Here is a 19,749-nt window from a genome sequence, read left to right on the forward strand (position 1 = left end):
TCAGGAAGCTCAGGTGTTTGACACCAGCCTGAGCAAGAGTGAGACCCTGTCTCTACTAAAAAAATAGAAAGAAATGATCTGGACAACTAAAAATATATAGAAAAAATTAGCCAGGCATGGTGGCGCATGCCTGTAGTCCCAGCTACTCGGGAGGCTGAGGCAGAAGGATTGCTTGAGCCCAGGAGTTTGAGGTTGCTGTAAACTAGGCTGACACCACGGCACTCTAGCCTGGACAACAGAGTAAGACCCTGTCTCAAAAAAAAAAAAAAAGTAAAATAGAGTGAATGATTATCCAGATCCATATATATAATATAGTTTTACATAAGATATACTTTATAATTTACACATAATTATATGTATAATATTTAAATGTACAGCTTTTGGGTGCATGCTAACTTTTTTTTGCTAATTGGATATACAGTCAAAATAAAGATTTCCACACACTATTTTTAATTGAAAAAGATACTAATGGAAGTCATAATGAAACTTTCCTAACTAGACAGATAAGCAGTGCCTAAATTTATATTTTATCTAACATTCTTTTTTATTATTATTTTCTTTTGAGACATGATCTTGCTCTGTCACCCACACTGGAGTATAGTGGCATGATCTTAGCTCACTGCAGCCTTGAACTCCTGGGCTCAAGTGATCCTCCTGCCTTAGCCTCCCTAGTAGATGGGACTGCAGGTGTATGCCACCACACTCAGCTAATTTTTCTTATTTTTTTGTGCAGACAGGGTCTCACTGTGTTGCCTAGGCTAGTCTTGAACTCCTGGCCTCAAGCAGTCCTCCTGCCTCGGCCTTCCAAAGTGCTGGAATTACAAGCATGAGCCACTGCACCCAGCTCTTTATCTAACATTCTATTATGACCAAGACCAGGTGGTAACACACTGAGGTTAACATTCTCATTGCATTTAAGCCATAATCTTTCAGGAATTGGCACATGTAAGAATAATATATTTTTATATGATATATATATATATATATATATATAGCAAGCTCTAAAACATTTATTTCTTAGTATATAATAGTTATACTAAATGTTTAGATGTAGAGGGCTAGATTATTTTTGTTACTACCATTTCCACATCTAGCAGTAAGAGATTTCCTTCTTTCCTTTCTTTTGTTTAGGTGGATATACTCGGTTGCAGGGGGGTCGTTGGAGTGATAGCAGAGCCCTCAGCTGTGTAGAACGTTTTGACACCTTTAGCCAGTACTGGACCACTGTGTCTTCACTTCATCAGGCTCGATGTGGGCTGGGAGTAGCAGTTCTGGGAGGGATGGTGTACGCTATTGGAGGTAATAATAAAAATGTCTTATTTCCCTTATTAGTGTAGTTGGCTATATTCTTAAATGCCTTATACATATTGCTATGTTGTATACATATATATAGTGGGGTTCAATAAATATTTATTGAGTAAATATTGAATAATAATATTTATTGAATAAATGAATGAAAGAAAGAAAAAGGAAACACAAGATGTTGAATATTACATAGTAGATGGATATCATGATTTATTTCAGGAAAGGGAATATATACATATGTCACAAGACAGAATACTTAGGTATGATTTTAATGAAAAGTTGTTTCTAGAAATGTGGCACCAAAATTCAGATCAATATTGTATGATAAAAAATTTTTTTAATTCTAAAAGCTGCATTATGATTCATTTTTAATAAACCAAGTCTACTAGATAGTGGGATATATTTCTTTATTGAAACCACTGTGTTTTCTGAAATTATTATTATAAATTATAAAATGATGAATAGAATTAAATAAGAGGGGATTTGAATGGTGGAGAGAAATAATTATCAGAGAGGGATCTAAAAAGAAATAAATACTAATACTTTTAATATCAATAATTATTTCTGGATAATATGTCTTTATAGCAAGCTTAGGTAAATCATATTTAAACCTTATAGCTAATCATTTTGCTTTATTTCTATGGATCAGTCTAAAACACTAAGAGTTGTCATATATCAAAAATTTTATAATTATTTTCTGACTATGGGACTGTCAGTTTAAATTGTAAGAGATACAGAGACTATTTGATTTTGTTTTTCCTTTGGAGGGTACACAACCATCACTCAAACTATTTATTAACTCAATAAATACCATGGTGCATCAAAAAATTCCAACAAAGAAATTAGAGTTTTAAGCAATAACTTTCTGTCAGCATAAAGACCATAATTCCATGTAATCTTTGGCTAGAACTGTAATAATTCCTTTTATATACATTTTGGCAATTCTATGTAGTTTTTTTGCATGAACTCTCCTGTTCAGCCTAGGGTCACAATGTCTTTGTGTGACACTTGTATATGTACATATTCCCTTTCCTGATACCACAGAAGTGCTTGAGGAATCTCTTCAAAAGTGGTGTGACTTTCCTAGCTATTAATAAGAATTATATTATCAACATTCCTATTTTAAGATATTCCTTAATATATAATTTTTAAATTTTATTTATTTTTTTTAATTAAAAATTTTTTTTCTAGAGATAGAGTCTCACTTGGTAAACTAGTCTTGAACTCCTGGCCCAAGTGATCCTCTCACTTCAGCCTCCTAAAGTGCTGGATTATAGGCATGAGCCACTGTGCTTGGCCAAATTTTTAAATACTTTTTAAATTATAGAAGTAATTCAGGCATGTTGTAGAGAATTTTGCTAAAATAGAAGCATATGAAAAAGAAAATAAAAATCACTCATACCACAACTGTACCACCGAGAGATAAGCACAGTTAACATTTATGTATACTTTCTTCAGGATATATACATATGTGGGTTCATATTCTCAATATTGGGTTTTTAAAATTAAGATATAATTCAGGCCGGGCATGGTAGCTCACACCTGTAATCCTAGCACTCTGGGAGGCTGAGGTGGGCTGATTGTTTGAGCTCAGGAGTTCAAAACCAGCCTGAGCAAGAGCGAAACCCCGTCTCTACTAAAAATAGAAAGAAATTATCTGGATAACTAAAAATATATAGAAAAAATTAGCCGGGCATGGTGGCGCATGCCTGTAGTCCCAGCTACTCGGGAGGCTGAGGCAGTAGGATCGCTTAAGCCCAGGAGTTTGAGGTTGCTGTGAGCTAGGCTGACGCCACTGCACTCACTCTAGCCCGGGCAACAGAGCGAGACTCTGTCTCAAAAAAATAAATAAATGAATGAAAATAATAAAAACTCTGTACTTCTGCTCAGAGGCAGGACATTGGTACTTTCAGATGGGAGTCTGCCAGCCTCCTCATTGCTGGCAAATTAATAAACTCCTCTTTCCTTCTTCTCAAACCACTTGTCCTCATCCTTCTGACAATGGCCTCGGGGACCAGTGCTGAGCTTTCAGTAACACGAGGCCCTTACATGAAATGGTTTCTATGTCTCAAATCTCACTTTCTATTTCTGTCTATGTGTCAAATCTCACTTTCTACTCTTCTCCCCCCCTCCATTATGTTTTAGCTTCACTGTCTTTCTTGCCTTTCTCTGGGAAAAGTTGTATGTGTTCTAGTTTAATTGCTTTAATTTTCTCAGTTGTTGGCCAGGTGTGGTGATTCACACCTGTAGTCTTAGCACTTTGGGAGGCAGAGGGGGAAGACTGCTTGAGGCCAGGAGTTCAAGACCACCCTGAGCAAGAGTGAGACCCCTCTCTACCAAAAAATAGAAAAATTAGCCAGCGTGGTGGTGTGTGCCTATACTCCCAGCTATTCAGGAGGCTGAGGCAGGAGGATCACTTGAGCCCGGGAGTCTGAGGTTGCAATGAGCTATGATGATGCCACTGCCACTATACTCTAGCCCAGGCAACAGAGCAAGACCCTGTCTTAAAAAAAAAAACAACCCTCAAATTATACCAGGGCCAGCTACCCAGACTAATACATGAAAAAATATAGAAGTATTAAAATGCAAATTGTATGGGGCTGGGTGTGGTAGCTCATGCCTGTAATCCTAGCACTCTGGGAGGCTGAGGCAGGAAGATCACTTGAGCTCAGGAGTTTGAGACCAGCCTGAGCAAGAGCAAGACGCTGTCTCTACTAAAAATAGAAAAAAGAAAAGAACATTACATAGGTTGTTTGGGCGGTAGAATTACAAATAGATGATAGGAAAATTATGCCTTTGCTTCATAAATGGGCTTTAATAAATGACAGTGCTACAGATTCAAAATAATACTTGCCAGACAAATTAATTTTAATGAATATTATAAAATCAGACATAATTGAATTTCTAACAATAGAGAATGTTATTGAATATGGTATTATTGTATTATGGTGCTAGTCTGTTAGCATTTTTTACTAAACCTTCTGATGTGTGTCTCTTATTTAACTCAGGTGAAAAGGATTCGATGATTTTTGACTGTACTGAATGCTATGATCCAGTTACTAAACAGTGGACAACTGTAGCTTCAATGAATCATCCCCGCTGTGGTTTAGGAGTGTGTGTGTGTTATGGGGCCATCTATGCTTTGGGTAATTATGGTGTTTAATTTAATGATCGCTAATATTATTTAAATTCTTATGTTCTGATTATTTTAGAGATGTTCCTTCTCTCTTTTTAGCTCTTTAAATTCTTTTTTTTTTAATCAACCTGCTTTGATCTGCACACTCTGGGGGCTGGCAGGGGCATGGGAGAGGGGGCTGGCAGGATCTTGGGGGAGAGAGTGGGCAGGGATGTATGGACAGAGGGATTACCCCTGGGCTGTCCATCCTGAGGACACACTCAGGTAAGGGATGGCACAGGAAGACTTGAGCACCTATTGGGGGGTCCTGGTGGAGCAGACACATCCTCTATAGTTCCTGGGCAGGCAGTAGACCCCTGACCAGCCAAGCTGCTGGTTGCTCATATTTTCCTGCAGGTCATTCTCGGCTACTGCAAGGCCTGTCATCACAAACTTGTGGAGTATGCTGTAGATGCTCTCATCAGCTCTTTTAATTCTTATTCTCAAAACTGTATTACTGGAGATAAAATATAGATGAGATGTCCAGTGAAGCATGACTGACTAGTTAAATCTCGTGATTTTAATTAAATATGTAACATTTCTTCCATTCTGTATAGTGGCCTAATTATGTCTAAGAAAGCACATATCAAAAAATTAAAGATACCAAAAGGAAGTTCTGCACTAGATTATTTTCATTATTGCAGATTCAGTAAATAATTTTGAGTAAGTTATTCTACTTCTTTGATTATCTATGTAACAAATGTTACAAGCAATGTTGTTCTAGGGAAAATTGTAACTTGACATAGCCCTCAGAATCTCCAGCATCCGCTATTTTCTCTTTATCACTCTTTCTTCAATTCACTGTATGGGACTCAGTGTCCTCCCCCATTCAAAGCCTATTAGGGAAAAAATATCAATTAGCACAGTGTGAATTTAATCCATCATATTTGATTACTCCCATAAATATTTTCATTTTGCAGTTATACCTCAAATTATTGGGAAAACCATTTTTAATTTCAAGAATTGGAGAGTATTAAAGAAATGCTATTGTGGGGATGAAGGACCTTTTTGAAGTTCTTGAAATGCCACTAAATACACAGTATACTCTGATTCAGCTTAGAGCTGGCCTTGATTAGGATAGCCATTTTGAATATGTAGAAGTCATTTCAAAAGGTAGTTTTGCAAAATACCTTATTTCTCATTAAAGTATGTTGACATTTTTATTTTTGTTTTGTTTTATTTTAGTCTCTAGTTAAAACTAGACAGGGAATTAAAAGACCTGAGTTCTACTCACAGTCGAATTCTAACTTTTTATGTGATTTTGGAATAAATAACCTCGCTGGTCCATGTGATACTGATCTGTAATATGAAGTATTTGGATTAGATGTTTTCTAAGTTCTTTGTCACAAATAAGATTCCTTTATCCCAGAAATAAACATTTTTCTATTTGGTTACAGGTGGATGGGTTGGAGCTGAGATAGGGAACACCATTGAACGATTTGATCCTGATGAAAATAAATGGGAAGTAGTTGGCAACATGGCTGTGTCACGCTACTACTTTGGGTGCTGTGAAACGCAAGGTATTTACTTTAGAAATATTTTCCCTCAAAATATAGTTTCTGAAAAAATAGTTCAGGTTTGAGGCTTCATTTTCACAAAAGTATATTTTAGGTCTGTTAATATTGAATGAATGACACCAGCATATAGAAATTCTGCTTTTTACGTCTTAGCATTGACCTCTATTTCTGTATTGCCAAAATAATTGATTTTTTCCAAAATAAAGTTAGAACTAAAAATTCCAGATAAGCACAAATACCTGGCTAGCAAAATAAGCTTTTGAAATGTCATCTGCTATTGTCATTTTCTCTCCCATGAACATCTGAGTAAATATTTCTTTCTTTCTTTCTTTCTTTTTTTTTGGGGGGGGGGACAAGTTCTCACTGTCACCCAGGCTAGAGTGCAGTAGCATCATCATAGCTCACTGCAACTTCAAACTCCTGGGCTCAAGTCTGCCCCAGCCTCCCTAGTAGCTGGGACTACAGGCATGTGCCATCATGCCAGCTAAATTTTTTTTTGTAGAGTTGGAGGTCTTCACTGTGTTGCCCAGACTGATCTCAAACTGCTGGCCTCAAGTGATCCTCCTGCCTCAGTCCTTCCAAAGTGCTAGGATTACAGGCATGAGCTACTGCACCTGGCCCCATGTGAGTAAATATTTCTAGGTAGGGAGGGAATATCAAAAACAATTTTCACAGTCTCTATTTAATAGGCTTCTTTAGTGTTTTGATTTTTGTTTTTTTTTCCACAAAGTGCATTGAGTAAGTGCTTCAGGAGCAGTTAAAAAAAAAAAAGAACAAAGTACATTGTGATTCAGTCCGCATTGAAAAAATATACATACTCGTATATATTTTTTTAAGAGACAGGGTCTCACTCTGTCACCCAGGCTAGAGTGCAGTGATGTGATCATAGCTCACTGCAGCCTTGAACTTCTAGGGTCAAGCAATCCTCCTGCCTTAGCCTTCCAAAGTGCTGGGACTACAGCCACACACCACCATGCCCAGCTAATTTTTAAAAATTTCTTGTAGAGATGAATGAACTCTCATTATGTAGCCCAGGCTGGTCTTGAACTTCTGGCCTCAAACAATCCTCCCACCTCATTCTTCCAAAGTTCTGGGATTACAGGCATGAGCCACCATGCCTGGCCCATATAGAACATAATCTGTGACAGAGTTCAGAGCTGTAGTCAGCTATGGTTGTGCCACTACACTGCAGCCTGGGTGACAGAGTAAGACTATTTCTAAAAAAAAAAAAAAAAAAAAGAATATAATCATGACTAATTTGAAAAATGCTATGCTGCACATTAAAGTGGTATACAAACATTATTTTAATTGTCTGCTACACTCTGAGAGGTAGGTAGTAAGCTCTTTTAAATAGAAGCTGATTCTCTGTCCAGGATTGGAGACTCGATTTATGTGCAGCTGGGAAGTAGGAAGCAACCTACCCATTGTTCCATGCCAGCTCAGCCTGCTGTGTTTCCAGCTCAAGTTCCTCCTGTTTTGTGGTTACCGTCTCCGATTTCCATTAGCATTTAAATGTTCAAATTACATAGAGCAGACTATATTTTATTGTTTAATATTACAGTGTTTTCTACTTGTTTTATATTTATTATTCTTTCTCCCCACCTAAAATCATAGAGTTAGAGAGCCATCTTGGAAATTACCTATTTCAAACTCTAATTTATAGATGAGGAAGCTGAAGATCAGGAAAGTTGTGAATTGTCTTTTCTCATAGTTGGTTACTGGCAAAACTGGAACTAAAACCCAAGTTTACTAACCTTTAGCCCATGTTTCGTAAAATCTCATTCCTTATAACTCCTTACTTTGGACCATGGGGATCAAAACTAGGGACTCAAAAATAATTGTAGATTATCAGAACCATTAGTTTCAAATCAAATATAATAAGTGACTCTCTGTAAGTTATATTCTATAGTATTCTAGTAATTGATTCTGATACCTTAATCTAGCCACATCGTATTCTAATTTAAATTCTCTATATCATGTCCCTCTGAGCAACATATAGGCTGTCACCAATGAGGACAGTGTCATTCCCAGCTTAACTGTATGACATGTTTTAGGGGAAAAAACATCCATGTCCCTGTTTTTTTTTTTTTTTTAGATCTATGGGTGGTAGAAGTAGATCTGGAACCTGAGATCACCAAGCAGACAATGAGATAGAAAATCCTTGGCTGACAGATTATTTTGTTACAGTGTAATTAAGTTCTTTGAAAATTCAATGCCACTTTAAATTAATTCCCCTAATTTTTATAACACGTTTAAATGTGAGACGTGATAAACTAGACAGAAGTTGATTTTCTCTTAACTAATATTGTAAGCCCTAGATTAAAAATAGCACCAGCACAGCAAACATAAAACACAACTATTACTCTTCATCATTATTTGTATCTTATTTTCTATAGAATCTGAGCAAAAATATTCCATTTCCAGGTTTAATTTATGTAGTTGGGGGCATCAGCAATGAAGGCATAGAGCTTCGTTCTTTTGAAGTTTATGATCCACTTTCTAAGCGTTGGTCTCCACTTCCTCCAATGGGAACCAGAAGAGCATATCTTGGGGTGGCTGCCCTCAATGACTGCATCTATTCTATTGGAGGGTGGAATGAGACCCAAGATGCTCTTCATACTGTAGAAAAATATTCCTTTGAAGAGGTAGGTTGGATGATTTCAAATGTTTAGTATCCTGGCATTCTTTAATGTCTTTAAGATCTGTAGTGATATACTCTTTTTCATTCATGTTATTGATCATTTGTGGATTTTCTCTCTCTCTTTTTTTTTCTTTTCAAAGAATCAACTTTTGGTGCTGTTGATTTTTTTCTATTGATTGTCTATTTTCTGTTTTATCGATATCTATTCTTATTTTTTCCTTTTTCTAATTTGTTTTGGGTTTAGTTTGGTCTTCTTTTTCTAGATTTGTAAAGTATAAGCTTAGATGATTGCTTTTAGGCCTTCTTTTTTCTACAACAGAAAGTGTAAATTTTCTTCAAGTACTGCTTTAACTGCATCCCACACATTTAGATATGTTGTGTTTTAATTAGCATTTATCCTGAAATATTTTATAATTTTCCTGGTAATTTCTTCTTTGACCAATGGGTTGTTAGAAGTATATTGTTTATTAATAATTTAAATATATGTGTGGATTTTCTAGATAATCTTTTTTGTTATTGATTTATAATTTAATTCTATTATGATCAGAGAATATATTTTATATTGGTTCTGTCTTGTTAAATGTTTCATGTGCATCCGAAAAGATTTTCTGTTCTGCTTTGTTGAGTGTGGTGTTCTAATGCTGTGATCCCCAACCCCGGGGCTGCTGAGGAGTACCTGTCTGTGGCCTGTTAGGCACCAGGCGGCACAGCAGGAGCTGAGCAGTGGGCAGGGTGAGTTAGTGAAGCTTCTAGCTGTATTTACAGCCACTCCCCATCACTGACATCACCACGTGAGCTCTGCCTTCTGTCAGATCAGCAGTGGCATTAGATTTTCATAGGAATGCGAACCCTCCTATAAACTGTTCATGTCAGGGATCTAAGTTGCATGTTCCTTATGAGAATCTACTGCCTAATGACCTGAGGTGGAGGTGAGGCAGTGATGCTAGTGCTGGAGAGTGGCTGCAAATACAGATTATCATTAGTAGAGAGGTTTGACTGCACAATAAATATAATGCTCTTGAATCATCCCAAAACCTTCCCTTCTCAACATGCCCCCGCCACCCCTGATCTGTGGAAAAATTGTCTTTCATGAAACTGGTTCCCTGGTGCCAAAAAGGTTGGGGACCGCTGTTCTAACGTACATTAAGTCAAGTTGGTTTTTAGTGTTGTTCAAGTCTTCCCTAACCTGTCTAACTTGCCCAATTGTTCTGTCAGTTTCTAAAAAAGAAGTGTTTAAATCTCCATCTGTAATTATGGATTTGTCTGTTTCTCCTTTCATTTCTGTCAGTTTTTGCTTAATAGATTTTGAAGCTACATTATTAGGTGTGTACACATTCAGATTATTGTCTTCTTGATGAATTGATCTTTTCCAGTCATGAAGTGTTTCCCTTTAATCTCTGGTAATGTTTGTGTTAAAGTCTAGTTTGTCTGATAATAATGTAGCCATTAACGTAGCTGAGCTTTCTTTTGGTTCGTTTTTACATGGCATGGTATATATCTTTTTCTTTCTGTTTATTTTTTTTGTTGCCCAGGCTGGAGTACAGTGGTGCAATTATAGCTCACTGTAACCTTGAACTCATAGACTCAAGTGGTCCTCCTGCTTCAGTCTCCTGAGTAGCTATGACTACTGGTGTGTGCCACCATACCTGGCAAAATTTTTTTTTTTACTTTTTGTAGAGACAGGGTGTTGCATGCTGCCTAGGCTGGTCTCAAACTCCTGGCCTCAAGCAGTCCTTCACCTTGCCCTCCCAAAATGCTAGGATTACAGGTGTGAGACACTGCACACAACTTCCTTCTACCTTTTAACCTATCTTTGTCTTTATAAATTGCACTTCTTGTGGATAACCTATAGTTGTGGTCTGTTTTTAAATCCAGTTTGACAATCTCAGACTTTTAAATGATTTTTAGAGTTTATATTATTTATTTATTTATTAAATATGAAATGTCTGATTGGAATTCATTGAACTTCTTGTATCTGTGGGATTATTACTTCCATCAAATTAGAATATTTTCTGTCATGTTTTTTCAAATATTCTTCTGCTGCCTTTCTGGAAATCCAATTATACATATATATAAGACCACTTGATATTATCCCATAGTCCCTGAGGCTCTGTTTATATTTTTTCCACTCTTTTTTCACTCTGTGCTTCAGTTTGGATAGTTTCTTTTGCTTTGTCTTCAAGTTCATTAACTGTCTGCAGTATCTAAACTTCTTTTGTTTTGTTTTTTTTTTTGAGGCAGAGTACTGCTCTGTCGCCCTGGCTAGAATGCCGTGGCATCAGCCTAGCTCACAGCAACCTCAAACTCCTGGGCTCAAGCAATCCTTCTGCCTCAGCCTCCCGAGTAGCTGGGACGGGACTACAGGCATGTGCCACCATGCCCTGCTAATTTTTCTATATATTTTTAGTTCTCCAGCTAATTTCTTTCTATTTTTTAGTAGAGATGGGATCTCGCTCCTGCTCAGGCTGGTTTCAAACTCCTGAGCTCAAACAGTCCGCCCACCTAGGCCTCCTAAGTGCTAGGATTACAGGTGTGAGCCACCGTGCCGGGCCTAAACTTCCAATTTGCAGTGTCTAATTCCCTCTATAGAATTTATCATTTCAGATATTTTTAGCTCTAAAAGATCTATTTTTTTAAATATTTTCTGTTTCTTTCCTCATTATGTTCATGTTTTCCTTTAGAGCCTCAAACAATTAATAATATCTGTTTTAAAGTCCTTGTCTGGTAATTTCATCATCTCTGTCATGTATCTGTTGACTTTTTTTTTTAAAGAGATGGGGTCTTGCTATGTTTCCCAGGCTGGCTTTGAACTCATGAGCAGTCCTCCTGCCTCAGCCTCTCGAGAAGCTGGTACTAGAGGCATGTGGCCCTGTGCCTGGTTTGTTGACTTTTTTAATTCCTGGTTTGAGTTGCATTTTTTCTGCTTTTCCACATGTCTAGTAACTTTTGACTGGACACTGGACATTGTGAATGTTATGTTGCTGAGTATTTGGATTTTGTTTTCCACTTTTAAGAAATGTTGAGTTTAGTCTTGGTAAGCACTTTAATTATTACAATTAGATTAATCTTTTTGAGACTTGTTTTTACCAAAAAATTATTTTAAAAAATTCTTTTTAGAGATGGGATCTTGCCTAGGCTAGATGCAAACTCCTGGGCTCAAGCAATCTTTCTGCCTTAGCCTTCCAAGTACCTGGGACTATAGGCATATGTGACAGTACTCAGCTTGAGACTTGTTTTTAAGCTTTGTAGGAAAAGTCTAGAGTAGCCTTTCCTTTAGGTTTAGTTTATCTTTACTACTAAAGCATGACTCTTCTTGGATCTCTGCTGAATGCCCCATGTGTTCAACAAGGTCTCTTCACTTTGGCTGGTCAGAATGAAAATGTCACCTAGCCTTGTGTGAGCTCTAGGAATTGTTCAGCTTATAACTCCTCCCATTAGTTGTCTGTTCCCTGTTCTCATGGAGTCTCACCATAGCATTGTTAGTAGTATTTAGCCAAAGACTCAAGAGGGCCTTTATCCTCTGGCAAACTCTGATCTCTATCTTCAAAGTCAGCTGACTGTCATGATTTGCTTGGGATCCCCTTCCCTGTACCTCTTTTCAGAAAGCCCTTCCAGGCATAAAGTCTAGATGACCATAGAGCTCACTTTGTTTCTTTTTCTCAAGGATCACAGTTTTGTATTGCTTGTTGCCCAGTGTCTGAGAACTTTGTTTCATATATTTTATCTAATTTTCTAGGTGTTTTTGGCAGGAGGGCAAGTTTGGTAACAATCTATTATGGCTGGAAGTTGAAATCCCTTCTGTGTCCTTTAGATATGTTCCTATCATTCATTCAGCATTTCTTTACTTTCTGGCCGAAATATTTTAAGCTTATCTTGTACTTTCTCTGCTGTAGCCCTGAAATCAACCATTTCTCTAAGAAACTTCATTTTCTTTTAGTAAAGAATAATTTAGAAACCAAGATCTATATATTCAGTGTACTAATTGCTGCCAAGGTATTGCTGCTTCTAGGTACCCTCAGTAAACAGAGCTAGGAAATATATGCATGTATATATGTATTCACACACATGTTCATCTATGTCTGTATCTATTTATGTATTTATATTTTAAAACTGTGAGTTCATAGTGATAGCTCCAATCCTAGAACAACACCAGGTGCTTTCAGGCCTTCTCTTTTTTCACGTTTATAAATATCTTCCCTGTCAATTAAAAACATGCCTTCCAGGCTGAGCGTGGTGGTGCATGCTTATAGTCCTGGACTCGAGAAGCTGAAGTGAGAGGGCTGCTTGAGCCCAGGAGTTTGAGGCTGCAGTGAGCTATAATCGCACCTGCATCACTGCACTCCAGCCTGAGTGACAGAATCAGATTCTGTTAAAAAAAAAAATTTTTTTTTTAAATTTTAAAAACTTGTCTCCCATTGTCATTAAAATATTTATTTACTTGAAACCAATCCCCCTGCCACACTAGCTATCTTCTCCATTCATTATCCATCCTGTCACTCCCCAGTGTTCCATCATGTTCTCAGTTACTGGGTTGACTCAATTATGCTAGTGAAGGAAGAGAACAGAAAGATAGGGAAGGGCAGATTGTATCTTTATTGAACCACTGTTCTGTCATGTATTTGTTCATTAGTTTATTTATTCACAAATACAGACTTCTTAGTATGGATCAGGCACTTTACCAGGGAAAACAAGAACAAACTAAACATATAAGGCCACTGCTCTCAAGGAGGTTATATTTTAGTGAGGAATATAGAGAAATAAATAGACAATTATGTTACAATGTGTTAAGTGTTCGGTTAATGAAGTACAAGATGTGTTATGCCCTAGACTTATAGATAAGGTCAACTTTTCCCAAATTAATTTCAATGGAATACTTTTTTGTATTATTAATAGGAATTAATAATTAATTGAGTTTCCCTGGTCAACTATATTAAGGGAAATCTGGGTTAAAGCAAGTTTGGTTATTTTCTTTACTACAGGACTTCTTTACAGAATTTAGTACAGTAATGTACTTTATGAACCTTTATGCTAAATCTCTCAAATTCAATTGACCACACCACTTTGCTTTGTTTTTTGGATATTCATGGAACATCTTGTGGAAAAAATGTTTCAGGAAACATATTAGTATTTTGGGAAATAAGGATTATCTTATTTGAATTTTATGGTTCTTATGTCACTTATGGTTAGTAAAACATTCAAAACTTTTAAGAGTTTTTTCTCTTTTCCTACTTTTTTTTTTAAGAAGAAGGATTTTAACAGCTTTATTGAAATATAATTCACCCACCAGACATTTTGGTTGTTTCTACTTTTTGGCCATTGTGAACAATGCTGCTATGAAGGTTTGTGTACAACTTTTTGTGTAGACATGTTTTTATTTCTTGTGGGTATGAATATAGGAGTAGAATTTCTGCATCATGGCCGGGCACGGTGGCTCACGCCTGTAATCCTAGCCCTCTGGGAGGCCGAGGCGGGTGGATCGCTAGAGGTCAGGAGTTCGAGACCAGCCTGAGCGAGACCCCATCTCTACTAAAAATAGAAATAAATTATCTGGACAACTAAAAATATATATAGAAAAAATTAGCCGGGCATGGTGGCGCATGCCTGTAGTCCCAGCTACTCGGGAGGCTGAGGCAGGAGGATCGCTTAAGCCCAGGAGTGTGAGGTTGCTGTGAGCTAGGCTGACGCCACCGCATTCACTCTAGCCCGGGCAACAAAGTGAGACTCTGTCTCACAAAAAAAAAAAAAAAAGAATTTCTGCATCATATCCTAACTCTATGTCTAACCTTTTTAGGGACTGCCAGTATGTTTTCTAAAGTGTCCACCCTATTTTAAATAACCACCGTCAGTGTAGTAGGGTTCCAGTTTCTCCACATCCAATGCTTGCTATTACTTGAATTTTCTATTATAGCTGTCCTAGTAGTTATAAATTGGTATCTCATTGTGGTTTTGATTTGCATTTCCCTGGTGGCTAATGATGTTGAGCATCTTTTCTTATGTTTATTGGTCATTTTTATGTCTTCTTTGAAAAAACATCTATTCAGTTTGTCCATTTAAAAATTGGATTATTTGTCTTTTATTATTGATTATAAGAGTTCTTTATATAATCTAGAAGCAAGTCCTTTGTCAGGTATGTGATTTGCAAAAGTTTCTCCATTATATGGGCTTTCTTCACTTTCTTGATGGTATTCTTTCTTAGAAGCACAAAATTTTAAATTTTGATGTCCAATTTATTTTTTCTTTTGTCATTTGTGCTTTTGGTGTCATAACTAGGAAACCATTGCTTAATCCAAGGCCATGAAGATTTACACCTGTGGAGCCCACCCAGGGACACCAAAAAAAAAAAAAAGATTTACACCTGTGCTTTTTTCTTTTCCTTTTCTTTGTTTGTTTGTTTGTTTCTTTTAAGAGAGGGTCTCGCTCTGTTATCCAGGCCTGAGTGCAGTAGTGTGATTGTAGCTCACTATAACCTTGAACTCCTGGGCTCAAACGATCCTCCCACCTCAGCCTCCTGAGTAGCTGATACCACAGGCACGTGCCACCATGCCTGGCTAATTTTTAAATTTTTTGTAGAGATGGGGTCTTGCTATGTTACCCAAGCTGGTCTAGAACTCCTGGCCTCAGGCAATCCTCCTGACAGCCTCCCAAAGCACAAGATAGCATATACTATCTTGATTATTGTAGTTTTGTAATAAGTTTTGAAATCAGAAAGTATGAGTCCTTTAAATTTGACCTTTTAATAACAACTTTGCTATTCTGGGTCCCTTGAATTTCATATGAATATTAGGATGACCTTGTCAATTCCTGCAAAGAAGCCAGCTGGGTTTTTGATAAGGATTGAACTGCATCTGAGATCAGTTTGGAGAGTATTACCATTTTAACAATATTAAGTCTTTTGATTTATGAACATGGAATGTCTTTCCTTTTATTTAGTTCTTCAGTTTGTTTCAACAATGTTTTTATAAGTTTTGTTTTTCTTGTCCTTTTTGGTTAAATTTATTCTGATGTATTTTGTTCCTTTTGGTGCTATTTTAAGTTGAACTGTTTTCTTAATTTCATGTTCAGCTTGTTTATTGCTAGTGTGTAGAAATACAATTGATTTCTGGATATTGATCTTGTAATCTGCAACCTTGCTGCACTGATAATCCAATAGGTTTTTTGTGGATTCCTAAGGATTTCCTAATGTAAGATCATATCATCTGTAAATAAAGATTGTTTTACTTTTTAAATCTGGATTAAATTTGGTGCCTTTTATTTCAGTTTTTCCCCTAATTGCCCTGGCTAGAATATCTAGTACAATGTTGAATAGAAGTGGCAGAATAGACTTCCATCTCTTGCTGTAAAGCATAAGGACTTTAATTCTCATTTGTGACAAGTTTTAACTTGGTCACAAGTTTGAACTTTGGTCACAAAGTTTAAACTTTCACTCTCTGTATGACCCTATTTGGGTCTATGTAATATAGAAAGTGAATTTTTTAAAGTCACTTTCTGTTGCTAATTTTTCTATATGGCTACAAAATGAATAGATTTTAGTTCCAAAGTAAGTCATTAATAATGAGTTACCTTGGGTTTTGGTGCATAAATCTGAAATTTTATTGTTCTTTAGAACAATAAAACTAAAGTTCTACATTATAGATCCAGACCTAAAGATAATGTAAAACATGTTTGTGGTCTTATAGAGTTTTTTGAGGTAGGATGGGATTCAAAAGCAAACTGTAGTTCTAATACCTTAATAGAAATGAAAGATAAACAATATGGGGTGAGCCCTGTGGTCCCTTTATTCTTGTCAAGGGGCATCATGTGGGAGAGCAAAGGTTAGTTCTCCCTAGTTATAAACATAACCCAAAGCATCCTAATTTATCTTACCTAGTTATGGATCTCTTCAAATATATTAAATATTTATCTTTTATTTTTTTTATCTATATCAGTTTTGTGATATATTCTGTAATTTCAGCGGGATCAAATCGCCTTCAAATTTACTCTGGCCGTTCACTTTCAAAGAATTGTCCTTAGTTTTAGTATTTCAGAATTTCATTTAAGTTCAGATCAGCAAACATACATTGACTGTTTATAATGTGCTGGCATTATACTGGGTACTAGGATGAGAAGCTCATTAACACCGTTGTCCTCAAAAAGTTCACTTTCTAGCATTGATGAATAATCAATGTTCACTTTTTATGATTTTAAAAACTTTGTTAATTATATGCTTTATTAAAGATTTATAATCCATTCTTTTATTACCTGGCTACTTGCTCTTTTCTCTCCTAATTACTTCTTAGGACCTTTATTAGCTTTCCTGTTTTCTGGGTATAGACATTTTTCCTGAAGTAGGATACTACTACTCATTTTGGCTATAGCAGCTTATGGAAATTTCTGCAGGGTACATTGTATACCAGGAGTTAGCAAACTTTTTGTGTCAAAGGCCAGTGAGTAAATGTTTTTGGTTTTGTGGACCACACAATATCTCTTCTTTTGACATATGTTTCTTCTCTTTTTTTTAAAATAAACTTTAATGTGGAAAAAAATCATTGTTTGTTCTCAGGCTATAAAAAAACATGCTATAGTTCCCAACCCTTGATCTAGCACACCTTTTGAAAATATGTTCTACAGATTGCTAACTCCACTGTATGGTCCTTGGAAAAGGATTCCATGGTCAAATAAATTTGGCAAGTGTTGTACGCTAAATGAGTCTCTTGGAAATTTTTAAGGCTCATTAGCATATTAAAGGCTTTAAAAAGCCCTTTGGCACATAAGCTTCTTTTTCCTTGGAGCTTTGTGGTTCTTTTGTTTTGTTTTGTTTATTTTTGAGTATGTTACCTATTTGTATTCCATAGACGTAGTTTCTTGGAATGTTGGCTTATATATGATTTCTGAATCATCTCTTGATCATATGTTACAATCAAACATGTTTTTTGATTATTTTCTTCTAAATGTACTTTGTCCATGACTACTCAGGAGTTCATTTAAAAATATTCTATATACTTACTGGATTGTGAGTTTTAAGTTTAGACATGTAAAAAGAACTGGAATATCTGATTTCTTAGCAATTTCTCTACTATCATCTTATAACACTGCTAACATATTTTTTTTCCTCTCTTAACCAGGAAAAGTGGGTTGAAGTTGCCTCAATGAAAGTGCCAAGAGCAGGCATGTGTGTTGTGGCAGTCAATGGTCTTCTGTATGTTTCTGGAGGTCGATCTTCCAGCCATGATTTCTTGGCCCCAGGTACCTTGGACTCAGTTGAAGTTTATAACCCTCATTCAGATACATGGACAGAAATTGGTAACATGATCACCAGTCGTTGTGAAGGGGGTGTTGCTGTACTATGAAATATAAAGCATAAGAGCTCAAGGAACATTTTGAAAATGTAAGATCTGACCTTTTGCAAAGCAGACATATATTTGGTGATAGTATCCTCTGATTCTATTGTGTTTTCCATGTGTTTGGTAGAGAAATGACTAAAAGGTGATTTTTCTAAAAATTTTATTGAGAACGGATATGAAATATATCCTAAATTAACAAAGAGCTCACACAAATCTGCCACACTTACAAACAGTAGAAATACTGTTTATGCTCTAGAATTGTCCAGTTAAGCGTAGAGTTCTATTTGTAAAAATTACTTGCTAAAAGCTTCTTGAAAAATAGCCCCTTTAAAGCTTCTCCAGTACAAGTTGTAACAGGACCTTTATATGATGTAGGAATAATATCAATGAGAGTTTAAAGATTTCTATACATTCATGATTCAATCCAGAGTGTACTTCTCCATGGCCATAGTTTGACCTACACAGAAAAGCCAAGGAAACAACTTCCTACTTTTATTTGATGCCAGGAGTTTTCACTAGCCCCAAACTTTGTATTGGCAGCAGATATACTAGGAGGGGGTGTGTTTTGAAAACTTCTGCTTGCTTATATTTTTTGTCTTGATCCTGAGAGTGCAAGTAAGGAATTAATAGGAGGATCTTAGTGACAGTCCTGATTGTAATAAGATGTTATAATGGGCGATAGAGCCCAGCAGGCAGCATGCACCTAGAAATTTCTTCCTTATTTTCTAGTTACCAAAAGTATCTGTTTGGCTTTAGGAGGAGGCAATTTTATTAGATTATCCAGCTTTGTGAAATTTACTTATACTTGGGCAAGGCTAAATATGACCATACGACAAAGCTGCTACCTGGCTTGGGGAAGCCTGAATTCTAGGTACCTGTAAAACTGTTTATAGACACTGACTCATAAGTGTAATTTGTAAGGCCCCCTTTATCCAAAACTACTTCTCAAAACTTATTATTTTCTCCCTGAGAAGCGGTCAAAGGATTGTTCTTTGTTTAGTTCTGAGAGGAAGATTCATCATGTATATGATCATTACTTTTAAGTTATTTCTACTGGCCTGTTGGAGCCATGTATTAAAGGTCTTGCATACATTAAGGTTTAACTAGTTGACTTAAGGATTTGATTTCCCATTTCTTTACTAATGTCCTTCAGTATATTATTATAAGCAACAGCAACTTATTTAGATAAGAAAACCTTGGGTCGCATTAATGACGTACGTAGATAGCACTCATATCCAAAATATTTGGTTGGCTCACAAGGATACTTTCTTTTATAACTTAACCATATACGTATGTATTAGGAAAACCTTATGTAATACAGACAGAAAGCCCTGTGTCCCCTTCTCTGGGGTATTCTGAAAGTCTGAAGGGTCACAGATGCCTGGTAGAGATCTGTAAGATATCAAATAAAGTATAACTTGTAGACTAAGCTCTAACTCTTATGCCTTTAATATTTCTAGTTACAGAGAATCTCTATTCTGATTCGAAACAGATTTACAAAATACTCCTACAATTTAATTCTCATTATTGTCTAGTACCAACTGAAAATGGCACTGTGAAGGGAGGTGTTTTGCACTACTGTGGCAGAAATATAACGTCAAGACAATCAGTGTTTGGGTTTAACAGGTCCAGACGATCCCTGAAAATAGGTAACTGTTTAAATATGCTTATTATTTCTTTGGTAATGACAGATTGTTTTTTAAAAGACTGTACTAATAAAGTATCTTGATTTTTTCTCTTTGTATTACTGATTAGTTTATCAGCAGCATTCCTGGATCACCAAACTGTAGT

The 19,749-nt window shown here is 36.3% G+C and overlaps 1 protein-coding gene across 3 annotated transcripts in view; it reads left to right on the top strand.

Annotated features, from left to right (window-relative positions):
- The window catches only part of LOC123634193 (intracisternal A particle-promoted polypeptide), a 35,407-nt gene extending 15,715 nt beyond the window's left edge, over positions 1 to 19,692 (top strand). Inside the window, exons 5-10 of one of the 3 annotated variants that reach the window (XM_045545530.1) lie at positions 1,132 to 1,299; positions 4,314 to 4,451; positions 5,878 to 6,000; positions 8,422 to 8,642; positions 17,740 to 17,860; positions 19,494 to 19,692. In XM_045545530.1, coding sequence (XP_045401486.1) covers positions 1,132 to 1,299; positions 4,314 to 4,451; positions 5,878 to 6,000; positions 8,422 to 8,642; positions 17,740 to 17,860; positions 19,494 to 19,687 — 965 coding nt within the window. In that variant the 3' untranslated portion in view covers positions 19,688 to 19,692. Of the gene's footprint in view, positions 1 to 1,131; positions 1,300 to 4,313; positions 4,452 to 5,877; positions 6,001 to 8,421; positions 8,643 to 17,739 lie in introns of all 3 variants that reach the window. The other 2 variants (XM_045545531.1, XM_045545532.1) reach the window with 2 other exon arrangements.
- The last annotated feature ends 57 nt before the right edge of the window (positions 19,693 to 19,749 follow it).

Source organism: Lemur catta, chromosome 3 (assembly GCF_020740605.2).
Source record: "Lemur catta isolate mLemCat1 chromosome 3, mLemCat1.pri, whole genome shotgun sequence".
Taxonomy (NCBI): Eukaryota; Metazoa; Chordata; class Mammalia; order Primates; family Lemuridae; genus Lemur; species Lemur catta.